Genomic DNA, 23,151 nt, shown 5'->3' with positions numbered 1-23,151 from the left:
TGTGTATGGGCGTGGCTACTAGGCCATTTAAAATTGCAAAACAAAACCATACTTTTAATTTATCTGGTGCACACGGGTAACACCATATACCCAATTTTATGATGGTCGGGTTTTTATTGACTTTATCCACATAAAAAACTTCTTACAGAAAATCAGTTAAGCATTATTTTTATGTGAAAAAAACTGTGTAGTAAACCATTGTAAAATTTAATAATCGTTTTTGAATAAGGTCCATGATTTTTAAATATAGCAAAATGTTTACTTTTATCCTCCACTATTTATGGAATAAGATTATCCGAATCAAATAATACATCGGGGATTTATTTATTTATCGGAAACTCTTTATTTACTATGATGATTTCGTGCCTTACAGTTTGGATTATGGATTACGATGACCCGATTTGAATAATACATTATATATTATTTATTTATCTGAAACATATTAGTCAGAAAATGTGTTACTTTTATGTTCAGAAGAAATTACTATTAGCTCCCATATAAGAACCGCTCTCTTTAATCACATCTAAAAGAAAATAGTAGAATTTTACTTAAAAATATTCATTTTTATTTTGATCGTATAATAAGCTGTTTTAATATAAAATATTTTATATCGCACTTTAATTAAAATTTAAAATATATACTTTTAGAAATTCGTTTTACCTAAAGCTAAATTGTTTGTTTACTTGATTATTATGGATAAAATATTTAAAGCTAATTATTCTTAATTGCTAAGACAATGAGAGGACATTTACTTTGTATAACATAGTAATACTTGGCACTAAATAGGCGTAATTTAATATAATTATTTTATCAGTTGAACAGTTCTTCTAATGCATCTTCATTAATGGCTATAACTAACATTATTAGGCCACCGATAATTATACCAAAAACTTGTACTAATGAACTTTTCAATTTACCCTTGCCCTCGTTGGCCATAGCCGGTACCAAATCGGCAAATGCTATATATAGAAAAGAACCGGCAGTGCCGGCATATATCCATTGAGTCATATTCGTATGTAGATTGGCTATAAGGAGGCCAATGGCCATGCCTACAAAACTTAAAACCGAACTGACAATATTCAGACAAATAGCTCTTCGCATAGAGACTCCAGTTTGTAGCAGTAGGGCAAAATCTCCCAATTCATGAGGTAATTCGTGGCAAAGAACAGCAAATGCTGTTGCCAAACCCGTGACCGGATCAGAGGCGAATGCTGCACCTATAGCTAAGCCATCGGTTAAATTATGCAAACCATCACCAATGACAACCATAAAAGCCACAGGCGTTAAGGGTCTTGAAGGTTTTTTCATATCGAGTTTGGCTTCATTCAACATAATATTCAGTGCTCCTACATCGGCTGTTGAAGGCTCGGCAGTCTTTTCAAAGCCCAATGCTGGCATTGGATTACTTAAGGGCTTTTCATTATTCTTCTGTGTTGGTGGATGACTGTGACTATGATGACTGTGTCCATGAGATCCTTCGGCATTGTCACCTTTCAATAATGGCAAGAGCGTTTCAATGATGTACATAAATAAGGCAGTGAAAAAGGCACAAGCACAAATCCATATCACGCTTGTATCATGCTTATGAGAGGATTCCTCTTTGTGGTTATGTTCATGGGATTCGGGTGCCGAATGTTGACTTGCCAATGCGTGCGGAATGAGATGCATCAAAGCGTCACCACTTAGTGTACCTACAGCAACAGCTACCAAGAAGTTAAGTATTTCCTGATAAGCTACTGTTTTCATCAAAGGTACCAAGAGAATTCCCAAAAGTCCACAAGCTGATAGTATGAAAATGGAAGCACTTGCGTAAATCCATGCTTAAATAAAAAGAAAAGAATTATTATTAAAAAAAAACAATTGAATATATTTTCATATGTAGAAAAATACATAATAGTCAACGTATTTTTACCAAAAAATACATACATATAAATTGGGAATTTTTTGAAATACATATTGATAAAAGCAATTAGCAACTGCTTAAACAAAGTATTGACAATAAAGTCAATTATTATGAAATTTGTGTAGAATTTAGTAATATGTATGTTGTTGTACAATGTTTCGCACGTGACAACAAGGAATTCATGATCTTTGAAACACATGTATTAGTTTCTTCTGAAATTTAGTTTTTTGTTAATTATACCCTACACCACCATACTGGGGAGGGTATTATACGTTTGTGCTGATGTTTGTAACATACAAAAATATTGGTCCAATACCCACCTTAAAGTATACCGATTGATTCAGAATAATTTTTTTAAATCGATTAAGACATGTCCGTCCGTCTGTCCGGCTGGCTGGCTGTCCATGTAAACTTTGTGCGCAAGGTACAGGCCGCAATTTTCAAGATAATTTGATAAAATTTGGATTTGAAAATGGTTGAAATCGGTCCATTATTTCACCTAGCCCCCATACAACCGTACCTCCCGATTTTAACTTTTTATGCCATAATTACATCAAATATTCTATTATCTCTCTAAAAATTGGTACAAATAAGTTTTATATAAGTATAAATGACACTGCAGATTTTCGTAAGGATTGGCCCTTATTTGACCCTAGCCCCCATACAAACCCCCCTTCAAAAATGTCTTAAACGTCTAAAATTGACTTGTAACTATTTGTATCGGAATGAAACTCAACAAAACTAACTGTTATTTAAAAATATATCCTTTTCCCAAATTTACTGAGGATCGGCCCATATTTGACCTATATAAAGCCTCATTTAGAAATTTTGGTTTTTTATCAATAAATTGCTTAAATATTTTGGAATAATAAAGTTTCTTTATAAAAAGTAAAAATTTTAAAATTATACTCATGGTGTAGGGTATTATATGGTCGGCCATGCCCGACTATTTTTTCCTACTTGTTTTTAAATAACTATGAAGAATGTTTTCAAAGAAAGCTATATAATGATTAGAGTTGTCAAATTATTCAAATTATTTATTAGAATAGAAAGTTAGTTATTATTTGATTAACCGATTTTAACGCAATGTAGAAAAAAAAATTATGTAGGGGTTCGACGGTAATTTCCGATTTGAAAGCTTTTTTCAACTTACCATTCCACAATACACCCTTCGAAGTGTTGACATGTGTCATAGGAAGAGATTGTATACACACTTGTTGATCTATTTGAGCCAATAGAGCTGGACACAATTTCATAAAGGCCACTGGCGTTAAACGAACATTATTAATAAATTGATTGTATTCCTCTTCCAAATCATGATCATGATTATTAACCTCCATTTTTGCGTTTAAGGATGACGCAGCTGCGGAAGACGACGTAAATGTTTTATACAATTTACGTTTATGCAAATCATCGTGGTCGACGACCAAACGCAAAAGAGATTTTGGCGATAAACAAACATTAGAAGACAATGCAGGTCCATCAAAGGTGGCTTCTGATTTTGAGAAAAAGAAAGAAAGAAAACAAAATAAATAATTAATAAGAGTAAAGTATCATAGATTTAGTAACTAAACTTTAGTTTGTAAATAATGTTTTTGTTGTTCAAAATTGTGATTGGCATAAATGATTGATTTCTTGATAAAAATAATAACAAAAGTAATGGTTAAAATATTTCTTTTGTTGTTTCCTTCAAATCATATACGGTGGATTAAAACGTTCGCTCGTTTTTGTTTATATATAATCAATGTATGTAAATATTTACAATAATTTACATCGTATATTTATTTGAAAACAGATTGTTTTATTTATTCATAAATAAATAAAATAAAATACACACTCGTATTCTTACAAATGGAAAATTGTTCACGTGTCTTGGTAGCGTTAAAAACAGTTTTATTACGTGCAAATATTTTTAATTTACGCATCGCTTTGCAACAACAATAAAGTCGAGAATTTATAGCCATTTTATTTAATATAATATGGATATCCATCCACTCACTCGTACGTAGTAGAACAATGATTGTTGGTATGTCAACAATCTGACTGACTAACTGAATAACTGACTGACTTTGATTTAATAAAGAAGAATTCTTTCCATTATTTTGCATTGTGCACAATATAATTCAATAAACCCTCCGATTAGCAGCCTTCGAAATGTATGCAATATTTGTTGCAGTCTGGCAATGCCCTCATTTAAATATTTATGTATGTGATGGCGCGCGCCATATAATTAACTGTTTTTTTTTTGTATGGTGTTGTCAACAAGTGTCATCACTGCTTCCGTGTAATGTGTCACATGTGCCGCCATTTAATACAAATTATTCTGTTTTAAACACTTTACTAAAGTAGACTATATTGTCTTTTTTATTTGTATTCATAAATATTTCGGTAATATAGACTAATTAGTGATTTGAAATAATTGTCAACTTACATGTAAGGTCCCGGAAAATGAAATTATACTTTTTTTTATTATAATTGTTTTTACGTAAATAATGCAGCTGATAAATGTGCTCTGTGTCAACATAATTAGATAATTTCTTGGAATTTATTAAGAATAATTTATTAAATATAAAATTTTATAAAAAAAATTGCGCATCACAGTTAAAAGCCATAAAATCAAAGCACTTTTAAAAGATAGGCGTTGTGTTAAAATCAAAATAACTGACTTTTATCAATTGACTTAATTTAATCACAGGAATGCTACACAAATCAAATGTGATTTTTTAGTAAACAGAACATGTATTTCCGTTTCGTTAAATGCAAATTATATGTATTTAAAATTATATATATGGAATTTTTCTTATGTGTGTTTAATTTGAGACTAGCTGGCTATACCCAGTCTGCTTCGCTACTCTGGTACACGCCTGGTGCCAAATAGACACCAAAGTGTTTATAATTTTATTTTAACATGCGTTGTCGAAGAATGTACGTCATATCAACAACAACAAATATACAAAATACACGACGTTATCAAATTAACCAAACTTACGTCTTCAAAAAGAACGTTGTATTGCCGAAACGACACAAAGCTTACTCGTAAAGATAACAATGTGTTGTTGCAATGATAACGATGCGTTGTCAAAATGATAACTGAGCACATTCGTTGTCCAAATATTAACAAACGTGGTAAGCTCACTTTTGACAACGGATTGTATCATATTTCCTCTGTGCAGAAGTTCGAATTTTTAGTACATATTTACTTATGAATGGTGGTGCCTAGTCCACAATTCCTTATTTTATTTTGATGGTGGATATGAAAAGATAGAAGGTGAGAAGACAATGGGTAATACATTCCGTAATATACAGTAATAATCTTAAACGTGTGGGATAATGTATTATACAATAATATAATTGCTGCTTATTTTCTAATCATTTTAATATTATATTTTCATTCATAAATATGTAATTTATGCTTGACAATAGCTTTCAACATAATTTGTAAACATACATTGTACAACAATGTTAATTAGAATTTCATTGTTTGATTCTATTTATAATTATAATAGTGCACTTGGAAATAAATAAAATTATAATTGAACTTGTACTTGAATTACAAATAGATATATTTTTTGGATTTTACTCTGTGTAATATTGTTTGCTTACTGCAACAACTTATTTACTACTTACTAAATTACAAAACTATTGGAATTTTGAGAAATATTTATTTATTTAAATAAATCAATAATTTACAAATACTAATTGTTAAAAGAAAAAAACCCGTATTTTTAAATGATCTTTTATTATTATTATTTTGATGCTTTACAACATGTTAATTGAATTGTTTGGCACCGCTAAAATAAATATTAAAAACGCTATTTAGTAATGTAATAAACAATTTAATTAAACTTATTTTGTAAATTATGTAAATTTTATTGAAATTGTTGTTACTGTTGATGCATCGCAATTCTATATTTATGTATGTAGTATATTAAAGTAATTGTTAAGCTAAATATTGATTTTGAAAATCAATGCAAATTATCAAGATAAATAGAAAATTAAAAAAAATATATATTATGAAAAATATTATGACAACTAATTAAAGAAAACAATTAGATAACAGTTTGTGTAGTTACTACATTAAAAAATATTAAAAGTTTTAAGTAAAAGTGAAAAACTATGTAAGTAAAAATAATTTAATAATACATAAACTATTTGATTAACAATGTCTGCGTAAAATTTATTTCAATAATAGCCAAAATTATCTGACACAAGCTTCATTAGTCCGTAAACCTATTTGTAAACTAATCAACAAACTCATTAACTTTTTTAAGTGAACTCATACCACTATTTATATTAACAGTTCATATGTATTAGTCCATATACTAGACAACGGACTAGACTATAGATTATATAGATTGTACAGTACAAAGAGTATAGCTTTACTTGGGTACAATTAGGTCCCTTTGTAATGTCTGGAAAGAAAATAAGATACGGAAAGGGAAAAAGCGATGAAGACAGCAATGCTAGTATTAAGAGGTGAAGAATACACTGAAATAGACAGAGTTGATATCAAAAGCCTTTATAGAAGGGAAAATCATCGTTAAGATTTTTGTAGGTTATGTTTGGTTATACAGACTGGGTCCAATTAGGTCCCTTTGTAATGTCTGGAAAGAAAATAAGATACGGAAAGCAAAAAAAAGCGATAAAGACTGCAATGATAGTATTAAGAGGTGAAGAATAAACTGAAATAGACAGAGTTGATATCGAAAGCCTATATAGAAGAGAAAAACATAGTGTTTGTACACACCCATTTCGACAATCATAAAAATAATAGATCAGATAGTTTATAAAAAGTTTGTCGAACCTATTGCCTGATAACGAATCGATTTAAGGGCTGGGCAATTACACAAAAGATGAGTAATTGTTTCCTCTTCTTCCTCATTTTGACAACTCCTACAGAAATCATTGTATGGAAGACCAATGCGTCTTGCATAGTTTCCAAACTTGGAATGACCAGTAAGAACTGATAATAGTATGCTAAGATGAGTTCTGCTAAGCCCTAATATGTAGGATGTTTTTTGAGGATCCATATAGGGCCATAGCATCTTAGCAATCCATCAAGTATGTTCTCAAGACCACCGGTCTTGAACAAAAACAAACGTTATGTATTTGATTCTTAATGGTAGCTAGGGGGACGTCGCAGATTTTTGTAGCGATACTAGAATATTTAAAATAATTATGAGCTCAAGAGCCTTTTTGAATTGACAACCCTTGCTTGTAGTAAGATAAAAGCGAAATGTAGTAAATAGTCAGTTTTATTTAATGTCGGCAGATGACATAAAGGATTTATAAATAAAACCGTCAATGAACTATTTAAAAATAATACTTTGATCTCTAGTTTGAAAATTTCTTGGCCTGTTTATGAACTGAACTTTTTAGAATTTGAGGGAGAGAGTGTGATTAATTTTGCATATTAATACCCTAATTTTCTTAAAAGATTTTTGGCAATAAATGAGATAAGGACCAATCCTTATAAAATTTGTAAGAGAATATTAAACATGTTAATGCCAAATGTCTTGTATTTTTAGGCCACTAATAAACGTTATAGGTATTTTCTGAAGGAAATGGGTATCATCGGGTCTAATGTAGACCGATGTTGGCCATCTTTCATATCAAGTAAAATGCATTGAGAATATTTCTAGCCTTAGAATGTAATATGAACCCAGAATATTTATAATTTTGTGGGTCCACGAACTATGTTGCATATATGTGTAAAATTGTGTGTATTAAAAGAAATTCATTTCTACAATGTTTTCTTGTAGATATTACTGATCCTTAATCGAAATTCTTTCATATAATAATAAATGTTTTTATTATTTTAATCAAATGTTCAAAAAGCGCGTGTAGAAAATCAATAACAAATAGTTAATACAAATATACATTTGTAAATACAAAGTTTCTAATTTGTATCTAGTAAATATGTTGATTTGCATGTTAATTCGAGAAAATGTCACACAAAACCATATAGAATAATATTGACAGCGATTAGTAAACATATTATTAAATTAACGGTTTAAATGTGTAAATATGTACTGAAAAAATTTATTTAAATAAATAAATACCGTTGTAATAATAACAATTCAATAGGAATGCTTATGATGAAATCATTTGATATTTAAATAATCAAACTCATACTCGTGCTACTTATTTCTAAAATTTCTGTTTATGTTTTTTGCCAATTTAAAATGATAATATTTTATTGCTGCTGTAGTATTCTATCTATGCATATGTAGTATTTTATGGAATATTCTTAATTATCGCAATAATTTAAGATAAAAAGTTCCAAGTGGTAAAGTCAAGGTAATATCAAGTATAATTTTAAATCCCCTTTCTACATGTACATATCTATGTACGTATGTATGTATCTCTGTGATGATAAAAAGTGTGTGGATATAAATTTTCTTTTAATTCATATCTCGACATTGAGTTTTTATAATATTTTTCTTACTCCTATCATTCATTGGCAAGGTAAAAAGTTTGTAGTTAGTTAGTAAACATAAAATGTCATTAAACTGTATTTAAATTTTATAAAAATACTACTTACCATTTTCTCGAGGATGTCTATGTTTGGGATCGTGCATTTCTTTAAATTCTAAAATAATATCTTTATCATTTTTACTATCATGTTCATGGCCATTAGTTTTTTCCAGAGACTTTTTCTGAGCGATTTGAATGTCATCATCATCATCTGGCAATAGTTTTATGGTTTGTATATCCATGTACGATTTCATATCCTCGTGATCTTTTAGATTATTCGATAGACCGTGTGGATGATGCTCATCTATAGTGTGAGAAGCTTCAAATTCAATTTGCCCTAGTCCTAAGCTGTACATTAAATGTTCAAGACCCTGTAACATATTAGTAAAGAATAAAATTAGTTAATCCAAATGAAATTTCTCAAGTTACATTTAAAAAAAGTTGTATAATATTTTTATACTTCTGAATATGTAAGTTATAGTGTATTTTTTTAAGAAATCGTCATTATATGTATATTTACAGGTTTAAATTTTAATTAGCAAAATTTTGTGAATTAATCAACCTGTTTAATTACCTTTTTACAGTTTGAGTAAAAAATGAAATTATCATTTTAAAACAAAAATATTTTAATGTAAATGTAGACAATTGATTTTTAAAAATATTTCCACAAATATTCAAGAATAATTCTCACAAGTCTTGGTAATTTTTTTGTAATTATACAATTGTCAAACATTTGATTATACATACATATTATTCTGAAATTAATTCTAATGTTTAATAAAAATTCTCGAATGAGTAACTTGAAAATAGTAACGAGAACAAGTAAAAGGGCTTATTCGGCAAATGCCGGCAGTGCTTTTGAGCAAATGACTTTAACGTTTGGATTTTACTTAAGATACAAGTGTATGCATTTAACATAATTATGAACTCCAAAGCTTTATTTTAAAAGTGCGGTTGTATGATGGTTAAGTGAAAATTGCGCCGATTTCCACTAAACTTAAGAGGGTTTAAATCGATTTGTATAACTGCGTGATATAAAAACTAAAGATTGGCTAAATGGTATTTTACTATTTAATAAATAATATTTAGAGTGATCATTGTATATGAAAATTAACCCAGATTTCAATAAAAATTGTTAATATGTTTATAAACAATAATAATAATAATAGGCCCTATACCATTTGGTATAATACGTTTGTGCTGATGTTTGTAACGCACACAAAAATTGATCCTACACCGATCAACTTTGTGTCTGTCCGGCTAGCTGGCATGCTGAATGTTTATGTAAACCTTGTGCGCAAGATATAGGCCGTAAATTTGAAGATGTTTTGATAAACTTTAGACTAAACGTGTTTTTTTGGTACATGGTATTTTTGAAGTCGGTGCATTACTTTACCTAGACCCAATACCACCGAGCCTCCCGATATAAATGACACTGCCGATTTTTGTAATGATCGGCCCTTATTTGACCCTCCATAGAAACCACATTCAAAAAAATGTCTTAAACATCCATAGTAATGAAATTCTGCTTACTAACTGTTATATAAAAATATATCCTTTCCCCAAAATTAATAAGGATCGGGCCATGTTTGACCCTAACTCCTAGCCCTTTTTTCATAAATAAATACTTTTATAAAATATAAAAATATAATATAAAAGTTTCCTTATAAAAATAAATTATTATACCCTTCCTCTTCGTTTGTCATTCCGTTTGTAATTTCTATAATATAATTTTCCGACCTATAAAGTATATATATTCTGGATACTTATAGATAGCGGTGTCGATTAAGCCATGTCCGTCTGTCTGTCTGTTGAAATCAGTTTTTAGAGGTCCCCAGATATCGGCGAGATCCGAATCTTCAATAATTCAGTTAGACATGCTTTCGAGAAGTTCGCAAAATCAGCAAAATCGGTCTATAAATAACGGAGATATGAGCAAAAATCCGAGACAACTTCTGAAAATTTCATCAAAAAAGACACATTTTTTCATGCTTTGTTAAAAAAGCAACAACACTGTGAATTGGATAAAGATGTACATGTGCGTGTGGAGATGTATTTGGTTTTATTTAGCTGTGTATTTTTTGTATGTTTGGTTTCTGTTCTGTTTTCACGAAGGTGAAGGGTATAACAAGAACAAGGAGATAAAGCAGTAATATGTTGGTAATACATCACATTTGTTTGAGGGTGGTAATACAGTTTGACGGTGGTATTACAGTACAACGGCTAATATTTCTTTCTGCTACAGTTTATATTTGTTTGTGTGTATGTTATGTGTCACAAGTGTGCGGAGATACAAAATAAATAAAAACTGTTATTTAAAACATACTTGGTGAAGGGTATATAAGATTTGGCACAGTCGAATATAGAAATATTACTTGTTTTTTCATAAGATACTCGTGGTGTAGAGTATCTTATGGTCGTCCATGTCGCTTATACTTTCCTACCCGTTTAATATATGAAAGGCCTTCAAATGGCAAGTGTTTGTATTTATTTATTTTATAAAGTAGAATTTTGAGTTTTTCCAGTCTTGCAGTAAATGAGAATAATAATAAAATGGGAAATCTCTTTGAACATAAAATTAAAGCCGGCTTTACACGATCACACAAGTAATATGATCTGTCAAAATTCTGTTTAGAAGAATACGGATGGGATCGTCTAAACGCAATATGTAATGAAACCATCACACATTGAGAGAGAATACAGATGGAAAATTTGACAGTCGTATAGCTTTCTTAATTTTTTGAAATGAAAAAAAAGTGAAACAGCTGTTTTCATCTGACTTTTTAATTGTTTTATACCAATCGTGTAAACACAAAAAAATATAAATCATTAGACTTTTATTCTCTTTGACCTGGTTCACACTAGGAAACTTTTGTTGAGAAACTTTTTATTTTGTGTGTTAGAGTAAGAGATGGTTGATATTTCTTTCTCCTTCTCTCACACACAAAAATCAAAAGTTTCCCAGTTTTGTTATACGGATGGAATTTCATTTTACTTTTTCTTTAGACTTTACGTAAAGTGTGATCGTGTGAAGTGCTCTTAAATAAACACGTTTTATATAGCGAAAATGTGAAATAATTTTTTTTTAATGGATACTAAGATCAGAATTATTTAAATATTAGTGTACATTGTTGGTATTTATAGAAAAAACTTGTCAAATATTAAATATTTGAACAGTTGTGTTTAATTAAATAATTAAAATAATTATTAAAAAATATTTATATTTTGTCCCATTATTTACTAATTATATGTCTGTAATAAAAAATGGGTAATTTTGTTATTAAACTCTTAATAAATGTATTATTATTCATGTTTTATAGGATTTCCTCTTTCTCTTTATGTATGTATGTGTTTGAACTTAAATATTTCACTAATATGTTTTAAACTTATTGTCATATTTCAGAGAAGGTCCTTCAGATAATATGGATTAGTAGTATTAAAAACAAACATTTTATATTTAATGTTAGACCTGGTTCACACTGGGAAACTTTTGTTGAGAAACTTTTGATTTTGTGTGTGCGAGAAATAGATGTGTGATATTTCTTTCTCTTTCTATCACATACAAAAATAAAAAGTTTCCCAAAAAAGTTTCCTAGTGTGAACCAGGTCTTAGCGAATAAACCTGAATACTCTGGTTGTTAATTTAAGAAATAAACATACATGAAGCATACAGGTGTTGCAAATATGTGTTGCAATTTGAATATTGAATAAATGTTCGTTTCAAATTTATAAAAAAACAAATCGGATACTATTTATAACTGGGCGTTTTATATTACTTTTGTTTTATATGCGGAGCACGTTAAATGTTAGGAATATTTTTTTTAATTTTATCAAAAGAAGTGATTGATAGCAAATGTTCAAATAAAACTTGAACATTTGTCTATTATACAATCTAAGAGACTTATTATGGAGATCACAAAAGGGATCAGCCTTCTTTTAGGGCCCTAAAACCGCTAACATTCTAATTTATTAATGACACTTTTTTGAATCCGATGAAAATCTAAGGAATACTACTCATTCCATAAGCTCAAAAGAATAATTAAATTGTAAACTGTTCTGCTACATTATTTGAATAATCATTATTGTATTAGAAACATATTTTGCATAATAAAATTCCAATTTAAAATACGAGAATATTTTGGATTTTAAGTGTGCCCATACCAAAAATACTAATACTTTATCTTTTGCAATGTGTAAAGAATTATTAACTAATTTAATTTTTTACGTTTACATATATTTAAAGGTAATTGTTTGTATATATAAGCGTGTACGCTCCATAAGTTTATGTAAAAATATTTATTCATTTCTATGATATTCAAAAGTTTAAACACCTTTCCAAGCACTTAAAGAAAAAACGTTTGTACGAGCAACCGACTACATAGAGTGTATAATTGATTAACTGCCAAAATTTCATAATCATAACAATTACGCCGTTAAGTATTTTATTTATTTAAACAAATTTAAATAAATATATCTTGTATCTGTAACGCAACTTAATACATAAATTATTTTTTGTGATACTAATTTGGCAATTTTTGAACTATGTAAATCAGATCAAAATTTCCTGAATATCAATTGTATGTAAAAATATTTGTATCTGTATCTAATGCAAATTTGATCTATGTTAATTTTATTTAATTTTGCATATCAAAAATTATGAATATTTGTCATTAATTAAATAATCGTTGTTGTCAACTTTTGGAAATCAGGAAATCATTTTAAATATCCGATACCATAGCTGGCGAATCATAGACAAAAAGGAATAAAAAATCTTATATCATCATAATACAAATAAAAACAAAATTAAAAAAAAGTCAAACTCAGAGTCCAACGTAAAAGATTGAAATGATATAGTGACCATTTTCGGCCATATTGCATTCATATAGTTTGTTATAACATTTAATCTCAATAAAGGTTTAATCTGTCAAACATATTCGATATTACCTTTGTTATTATATTGCTAAAACGGGGTTCAGAGGCTTCAGATGCAGATTTAGTGCAGCTCAATTCTCAACAAAATGTACTTTGGACTTTTTTAAAGAATTTTATTAATGTTTTCATATGTTTAAATATTTTGACTGTTTCTTAAATAGATTTTGTCATTCGGTTAGTAAGGCATCGACATATTGGTCGTAAATACATAAAAACCACTCCTTGCTTTAGTTGGAAGTGTAGTATTTTATCAGAGACTCTCCTAGTGAAGCGAACATTAGTATTTACTTGGGACCGATTTAACACATGTACGTTTTCCTTTCAAAGTAACTATTAGCGATGTAATTATGTCCGCCTATCTCATGTAGTCATTATAAGGCCCCAACCTTACGGAAAATTGGAGGTTAAGGTTTCCTTTTCTACTAGAGAACCGTTTTAACATTCTTTAATTAGACATGTTAGTTCTACATCTCCTAATATCAGAGATTTAGACACTTAGGACATGTATTATAGTCGAAATCCTTTTAAGAAAGATCGAAATATAATTAATTTGGCTTATAAATCAGTACTAGCTTTTGTTGTATCGCAATAAAGTTTCTTAATATTAAAAATATTAGTCTAATTATGAATGTGATTAAATGTTGAAAAGTCTCTAAAACATTCATATTTTGACATTTATATGATAGTCCAGGTAAAAATTGTCATATAATTTTCCATTTATTTCAATTATACAGTTCACCAGAGTACACTTCTTTAAAGGATTATGTTGGACTGAATCCAAATCTGACTAGAATCAGAATCAGAATCATCACAGCAGGTTTTTAGGATATTTAAATAAACCCGTTTGCAAAAACAAAGTACACGTAACATTTTGTTGTTGCAGAACTGCCACCAACTTATCTGAATTCGCCTTGAGCAGAAGTAATTTGATAATTTTTTCAAAGTTTTCCCTTAAAGGCCTAATTCATTAATGAAAATTAAGTCTGAGTTTATTTGTACTAATTTATTACTTAAGGTATGTGATAAATTTTCAACAAAAACCAAATTGTTTTGTTTTGATTTATATTTTTCTTTTGTTTATTATTTACCTAACACTTTCTAAACAGCAAAAAAATTTTGTTGTGTGTTGTTTTCAATTTGGGTTAATTGACAGTAACAGCTTCTGTTACCTAAAAATCCACATAGATATAATTTACTACTATCTTTACATCTTAATCATCTAAATATTAGACGCTCTTATACTGATAAACACAATAACACTCATTATATACTTGATCTTTATTTGATCATTGCCATCCGTCTTAAATTCGTTTAAAGTAAAAGTAATAAATAAGTATCTAAATATTGTACATACATAATAATATCGCTCTTTTAGGGTAAAAACGTCACAACTTAAAATTATATTTTTAACAGGCTACTTTACAAATAAGTCTTTACCAGTATACTTTAAGGTAATTTAAATGTTTTTGTTATTTTCTCATAATTTTCTTTTTAAAAATAAAATGACATTGAAAGAAGTTTTGTTTGAAACTGAATTTTTTGAGTTGTGACTTTATGGAAGTACATCTCGTAGATTCTTCTTATACACACATTACTTATGTCTTATTTAGATTATTTACTAAGAATTGTATTTTCTTCTTCTATATAAAAAAATACATACTTTTTTAATGATACTACCGAGATAAACATTTGAGTTGATATAAAATTAATCTGTAGATATCATAACTAAGAGTACTTTTAATGAACACCAGCCAAACGATATGTATGTACATATGTACAAATATAAGTTGGAGAAGTGTGTAGGTGTTTAAAATTATATCTATACAACACCATTTCTTAAGCAATTTATCCTTATCTAGGCTCCCATTTACGTATATATTTCAAAGCAAACGTTTTTAATTAAAAGTTATTAGTAGTAAAGTGGAACTAGTGAAATTACCTAGTTACAGTTGTATGTCTTTATGTGTCGATACTTTAGTGAGAACTATTCATCTGGGATCCAATAAAGTATATATTCTTGGTTCAGAGTCGATTTAGCTTTGTCCATTTCTCCATCTGTCTGTGTAAATTACACTCAAGTTAAAATAAAGCAATGGAAATTATTGAAATTTATTCAAAACATTTAATATTGTTAGATATTTAGCAGTTAGATATTGAAAATCAGCTGAACCGGTCCACTACGTTATAAACCGAAAGTAAAACAAGTAACATTATTATATTCGATTATATACCGAATCGTATATACCCATTATCAAAGCTCATATTAGACTTCGAATTTTTAAAACAATTATGACTGTTACCAAAATGTTTGGAGCGATATTGCCCATTTTCAATATCGAATAAACCTTTCCTATAGGAAATAATTGTTTTAAATTTCAACCCTCGAGCTCTTTCCGTTCGGAACAACAGACAAACTGACGGACGAACAGATCGGCTTTGAATTTAATAAGGACTCAGAATATGTATACTTTTGTGGGTCTATGATCAATATTTCGATGTGCTACAAACGTAATTATAAAATCTATATATCCCCCATATTTTTGATGGTGGGTATGAAAACAACGAAGAATGTTTCCGTAGATACCGTAGGATTTAGCAGCTCTTTTTTTAATTTGCCATAATTTTCAAATAAAAATACATTTTAAATTTTTTTACATTTGTTTGATTACATAGGCCAACAAAATTTACTTTCATTAAGGATTATTTTAAGCTTAATTTAAATCATTGCAAAGGCATCAATAATTGTAAAACTTTTTATGATGTCTGAAAGTCCAATTTGTCGACTCCTATTTAAAAATATCTTAAGCCAAAAATTTTATATTGCCTTCATTTTAGATTAAAAAAATCACATAAATTGTATGGGATTTTACTTTCACAAAATTTATTCATTTGATCGTTTTAAACTAAATTTTCTCATCTAAATATACTGGTAACCGATTCAAAAAGTATTTCTGTAGAAAAATTTATGAAATGTTGAACATAATGTTTTTTTTATAAAATAACGTCTCAAAAATGCTTAAAAACGAGGCTTGTAGTAGTTTATGGATACGATAGCTCGAATGTAGTCACGAATGTTATTTCCGGAATAAATTCAAGATACTTGGATTTAACTTCAACGAATGTCTGACAGTGGTAAAGAAAGAGCTCCAGAGTTTCACTGTCCTCTCCGCATGCTCTACATACGTCTGAATCCGCACGTCCAATTTTGCATAAATGTGCGTACATACTATCATACTAACTTCAGACTTGCTTATTTTGAGGAGATTTTTCATCTTTCTCTTATCAGGGTCACTCAATAGGATCTGCGTTGTTCTATCCACTGTTTCATTATTCCAAGAAGTCTTATGGGATTCTCTCACCCATATTTTTAATTCAACTTTTGTTGTGTCGAATAGTTTTGCGTTTGTCAGGTTAATTGCCTCGAGCTCCCTTCTCTTTAAATCTCTTACATTAGCTTTTATTTATTAATGGTGTAGAATAATAATAAAGAAATTAAATCATTTGGCTTTTCCATGTTAAAAAAGTTATTATACAGTCAAGTGTCTTCTCCTGATTTTAAAATCAGACATCTTATTTATTTTAAGTGATAATATGCTTTAAGTTTTTTTTATAAAATTTATGATGAGTTTATTTACATTTTGTAAAGATAAAGTTTAGTTAAGATAGTGATAAAAAATATATTATACTTTTCTACAAACATATGTGATTACATATTAAGATAGTGAGTATATAATAATCTTTTTATAAATTTTCCCGGGTATAGTAAGTCTTTAATCCAAATGTAATTTTTAACCCAATTTTAGCTGTTCTAGATAATCCGATTTGATATCCACATATAGTTATTTAGATTAAATAATAACGAATATAAAGAAACTTTCTACTTTCCACGCACTGTAAAAAGTTAGTAATACCTTAATTTGTATACCTATATTATTAGATATATTTATGTACATATCTACAACACATAGAGAGATCTCTGCTATATTTTCTATTAATATATCATATTTTATGATAATGTATATGACAAGTGCAAGAAAAATTATGCATCGTTTTAGGAATTTAATCACATTATCCGATATTTATAGACCGATTTAAACGAGTATAAAATTTAACAAAAAAAAAAAAACTTTTTAACTTATAAATTTAATTGTCAAAATATTTTAATAGCAGACTGTATAAAAGCAATTTTTTCCCAATCTAATAGTTGCGGACAAGTTATTTATTGCTCTGATAGTGCTTAATCTATATAATAAATAGTAGAGTGATTTTAAAATATAATATTATTTTCATTACCCTATACTTTAATGAATTAATCGAGATTTTCATTTTTATTGAAAAACAAATATTTATTTCAATATCGACACGATTTGGAAAAACATATGTAAATGGGCGCTATATAGGCAATGGACCGTGTTAAACAAAATAAAAAAAAAACATAACAAAACAACAATAATTTCAACTTCATGTGAATTAAACTTAAATTGTTATACCCTACTCCACTATAGTGGGGAGGGTATTATACGTTTGTGCTGATGTTTGTAACATACAAAAATATTGGTCCAATAGCCACCTTAAAGTATACCGATCGATTCAGAATCATTTTTTGAGTCGATTAATACATGTCCGTCCGTCTGTCCGGCTGGCTGGTTGTTCATGTAAACTTTGTGCGCAAGGTACAGGCCGCAATTTTCAAGATAATTTGATGAAATTTGGACCAAGCATGTTTTTTGGCACAGGGACGAAGCCTATTGAAAATGGTTGAAATCGGTCCATTATTTCACCTAGCCCCCATACAACCGTACCTCCCGATTTTAGCTTTTTATGCCATGATTACGTCAAATATTCTATTATATCTCTAAAAATTGGTACAAATAAGTTTTATATAAGTATAAATTACACTGCAGATTTTCGTAAGGATTGGCCTTTATTTGACCCTAGCCCCCATACAAACCCCCCTTCAAAAAATGTCTTAAACATCTAAAATTGACTTGTAACCATTTGTATCGCAATGAAACTCAACAAAACTAACTGTTATTTAAAAATATATCTTTTTCCCAAATATTTGACCCATATTTGGCCCATATTTGACCTATATAAAGCCTCATTTAGAAATTTTGTTTTTTTATCAATAAATTGCTTAAATATTTTGGAATAATATTCAACATAAAATTTTCTTTATAAAAAGTAAAAATTTTAAAAATATACTCATGGTGTAGGGTATTATATGGTCGGCCATGCCCGACTATACTTTCCTACTTGTTATAAGTATGTATTTGCTTTTATTATTATAAATTAAAAAATATAATAAAGAGAAAAACACACATTAAATAATGGTCACATTTGTTTTGCATTGAATTTAAGGTGTTACAGTTTAAAATGACCTTATCTAGACTTACCTCAAAAGACATAGTTCCGCCATTGCCATACTTTTGAAAAATGTGTGCCAAATAATGATTATATTCCGTGGAAGCCTCGACATCCTTTAAATTCACCAACATACAGGTGGTGGCCATTAGAATCCAAATGGTAACATATTTTAATTGTGCCATTTTGTAATATTATATTTAAAATTAGCTTTTATATCCTTTTTTCCTTTAACTTTATTCTTGAACTATGTTTTGTTATATTTTTTTAACAAAATTTTCAAAAATAACTTTTAGTATTCGTTTCGTTTTACTTTAAATAGAAAACTTTAAACAAATGCATATTTTTTTGCACAGAACTAACTTTATTAATATCAATTTACACAAACTATTTTCGTAACATCACTCTTTTTAAAAAATTGATCGTTAAGATTTGTTTTACGAGTACATATTATTATTTACTACTGTTATTTTAAACTGCTCATCTGCTTCTACAGCACGCTCGTAATTTAACTTTTTACCGCTTGCTTGCTACCTACTAGCTTGCTGATCGCGGTTACTGCCTTTAACTAATTGAGCTCTTTGCTTAAATTACCCTCTCTATATGTAGAAACGAATAAATTATTTAAATATCTACATACATATGAATGTATTATATTCGATTGTTTATTCGCTTCTTTTATAAAGCTTTATTCGAAAGCTTTATACAAACCCAGGAAAAACTTACATTAAATTGTTATGAGTTGAAATGCTAATAAAAGTTATTTTCACGTTTTCTTTATTAGCATTTTAACTCATTTTTTAACACGGTTATGTTATTGAATTCAGTACTTTTACGCTCGCTAACAAGTAGTAAGTTAAATAAGTATATTTAGCTTACAAAGACGTTATTGAGGAAGTTGTTTTGTTTTTATTATTTCACCTAGCCCCCATACAACTGAACCCCCCAATAGAGCTTGTAAACCTTGTAATCAAACTACAGGTCGCAATTTTGGAAATAATGCAACGAAATTTGGCACATGATCTTTTATGGTACTGTAGACGAAGCCTATTGAAAATAGTTAACATCGGTACATTATTTCACCTAGGCCCCATACAACTGAACCCGCCAAATAGGGCTTTTAAGTTGATAATTACGTTTAATATACTCGTATCTCGACAAAAAGCTGCAAAACCAAGTTCTAAACTTGCCTTGATGACCCTGATGAACTTTATAATTATAGGGTCTCATTTGACCCTAGCCCCTATAAAAGCAACCATCAAAATTTTACATAAATATCCACAGTTTTATTAAACAATAAATGGCTAATGTATATCTGAGGCAAGGTGCAATTCAACTTAAATGCTATATTACATTTTATTCGTATACAGATGTAAGGTATTATATGTTCGGCCTCGCCTGATTATAACTTCTTATAAGGGTATATAAGATTGTCATTCCATTTACTATTTCTATAATATAATTTTCCGACCCCACAAAGTATATATATTCGCGATCCTTATAGGTAGCGGAGTAGATTAAGCTCTGTCTGTTTGTCCGTCTAATGTTTGTTAGACATGCTTTCGAGAAGACCTCCATTTAAAATCGCAAAATCGGTCCATAAATAAAGAAGATATGAGCAAAAATACGAGACAACCTCTGAAAATTTCATAAAAAATTAAGATTTTTTTTATGCTCAGACAGAAATTTAAAAAAAAAACAAAATACATAACTGTACGGTAAATTTTGTTATTGTACACTTGTTTATAAAAAGAAGGCAGAGCGAGAGCAGCAGAGCGAGAGCAGCAGAGCGAGAGCAGCAGAGCGAGAGCAGCAGAGCAAGGGTAGCACTAGTGCGTTGTTATTGGACAGAAACATGAAATTAAGTAATTTGAGCCTGGTTTAATTTAGAACCCAAAAAATAAACTTTTTGGTACTTTTTCGTTTTTCAAAAGGTACTTTTTGAATTTTCTATTATATTGAACCCAGAAATATGAAATTAAGTATGTAGAGTCTGAATAGGTGAGAACCGTTAAAATGGAACTTTTTGGTACTTTTCCGTTTTTCAAAATGTACTTTTAGAATAATTTGAATGGAACATAAGAATATGAAATTAAGTATGTATGTTGATTCGGAATTAGGTGATAACCCATAAAAGGGAACTTTTTGGTACTTTTTCGTTTATCAAAAGGTACCTTTTGAGTATTATATAATAATGAACCTAGAAGTATGTAGTGCCCGGATTAGGCGAGAACACATAATAGGGGGCTTTTTAGTACTTTTTCTAACTAAATAAGGTTCTTTTAGAATTTTCTTTAGTATTCAGGCTAGAAATATGAAATTGAGTGTGTAGATTCTGAATTAGGTGAGAACCCATAAAAGGAAACTTTGGGGTACTTTTTCGTTTTTCAAAAGGCACTTTTTTGTATTTTCTATAATATTTAATCTAGAAACATGAAATTAAGCATGTTGAGCCTGAAGTAAGTGATGTAAAAGAGGATGTTTTGGTACAGACATTTTTTAACACACCATGGTGAAGGGTATATAAGATTCGACAAAGCCGAATATACATACTTGTTTAACTTAAAAAAAGGTTACTGTTTTAACAATTTCCAAATCAATAATTTGAACTGAATTGTATTGGTTATTAAATTTATTTCTGAATTCAGTAAACCGATTTTTATTTTGGAATAAAACATAAGAACATCAAATATTAGACAATGTGACAGCAAAACTGTAGAAAGTAAAAAATATTGAGCAATTATCAATTAAATTTTTTTTAAATTAAGGACCCGTTCCACTAAATGCGAACGAATAAGTATTTTCTAGTTTTATATTGAAAACAACAAATAAATTCGAAAAATTATTATTGTTTTCAATATAAAATGAGAAAGAAATGTTTCTTCGCATTTAGGAGACCAGGCAGTTAATTACGGTAAAATGTACAAAGTTCGATGTTCACAATTGATTAATAGGTAATTATGGTAGTCGTATACAAAAATAAATAAAATAAAATAAAAAACCGGATTAAGAAGGTAATTTTTAATATATGTTATATCTTATAATATATTTTGTGTTATTTTTCTATAAATTATAATAATTTGCAGAAAGGCGTGGAAAGGTAGCACTCGTTTGGATATGTTTGACAGGATGAAGAGCAAAATCCCTGGCACATAAACTTTACCATCAAATTATCAAAATCAATTTCAATCCACTTTACCGATTGGAAACAAATTCGGTTATTACAAGGAATATGTTTTCTCTATTTAGGTAATTAAAAACGGTTTAAACCAAAAACGGTTCAAACCAAATATCAAAATCCCTTTTTATAGGTTCTTACCTAGTCAAGGTCCTACATTCTAAATTTCACGTTTCTAAGTTTAATATTATAGAAAATTCAAAAAAGTTCATGTTTCTAGCCAATAACAACGTAACGTAACGTCATGTTCATTCTTTGATTCGTGTTTATAAACAAGAAACCACAATAACAAAAAATTTACCATTTGATACTGTGTTTTGTTTTTGTTTATTTATTGTTTTGTATAAGCATGCACGAAAAATGTAAATTTTTCATGAAATTTTCAGAGGTGGTCTCGGATTTTTACTCATATCTTCGTTATTTATGGACCGATTGGACTCAATTTAAATAGCGTTTTATTCGATCGTATTTCCAATAGAATTATTGAAAATTCGGGCCTCTTCTGAAAACTGATTTTAACATACACACAGACAGACGGACATGACTAAATCGACTACGCTATCTATAAGGATCCAGAATATATATACTTTATAGGGTCGGAAAATTATATTATAGAAATTACAAACGGAATGACAAAATTATATATACCCTTCTCACGAAGGTGAAGGGTATAACAAAATTCACAAGGTATCTAAACATACATAACGAAAAACACAGAAAAACAAAATAAACAATGCAATAAAACGAACCTATGTACATCCAAATAAACGAACAGAATTCACAAAAACAAAACAAAACACACAACTCAATGACGCCCACAGCATCCAAACATACAAAACAAAATACACAGCTGAATAAAACCAAATGCATATACACACACGTGTACATCTATACAGTGTTGTTGTTGCTTATTTAACAAAGCATGAAAAAAATATGACATTTTTTGATGAAATTTTTAGAGGTTGTCTCGGATTTTTGCTCATATCTTCGTTACCGACCGATTTTGCTGATTTTAAATAGCGATCTTCTCGAAAACAGAATTATTGAAGATTCGGATCTCGCCGATATCTGGAGTGCTCTAAAAACTGACAGACAGACGGACATGAACTAATCGACTCCGCTATCTATAAGGATTCAGAATATATATACATTATAGATTCGGAAAATTATATTATAGAAATTACAAACGGAATGACAAACTTATATATACCCTTCTTACGAATGTGAAGGGTATAAAAAGCTAAATACGAAAAAAACGATAAAAATATCAAAAAGTTCCCTCTCATAAATGTTATAA

The 23,151-nt window shown here is 29.1% G+C and overlaps 1 protein-coding gene across 2 annotated transcripts; it reads right to left on the bottom strand.

Moving 5' to 3' along the window:
* Window positions 1-557: 557 nt before the first annotated feature.
* Window positions 558-19,258, bottom strand: LOC111687924 (zinc transporter foi). 2 transcript variants are annotated; one of them, XM_046952327.1, is made up of 4 exons: window positions 18,709-19,258; window positions 8,448-8,751; window positions 3,057-3,398; window positions 559-1,820 (listed from the first exon to the last, which is right to left on the bottom strand). In XM_046952327.1, exons 1-4 carry the CDS (start codon window positions 18,859-18,861, stop codon window positions 811-813), a joined length of 1,809 nt encoding a protein of 602 aa, XP_046808283.1. In that variant the 5' UTR covers window positions 18,862-19,258; the 3' UTR covers window positions 559-810. The 2 variants fall into 2 exon arrangements, with proteins under 2 accessions (XP_046808284.1, XP_046808283.1); XM_046952328.1 differs by lacking the exons at window positions 8,448-8,751; window positions 18,709-19,258 and adding an exon at window positions 3,741-3,895 and having other exon boundaries at window positions 558-1,820.
* Between the last annotated feature and the right edge of the window lie 3,893 nt (window positions 19,259-23,151).

This window comes from Lucilia cuprina, chromosome 5 (genome assembly GCF_022045245.1).
Source record: "Lucilia cuprina isolate Lc7/37 chromosome 5, ASM2204524v1, whole genome shotgun sequence".
NCBI lineage: Eukaryota > Metazoa > Arthropoda > Insecta > Diptera > Calliphoridae > Lucilia > Lucilia cuprina.
This window is presented reverse-complemented; position numbering and strand designations above follow the sequence as displayed.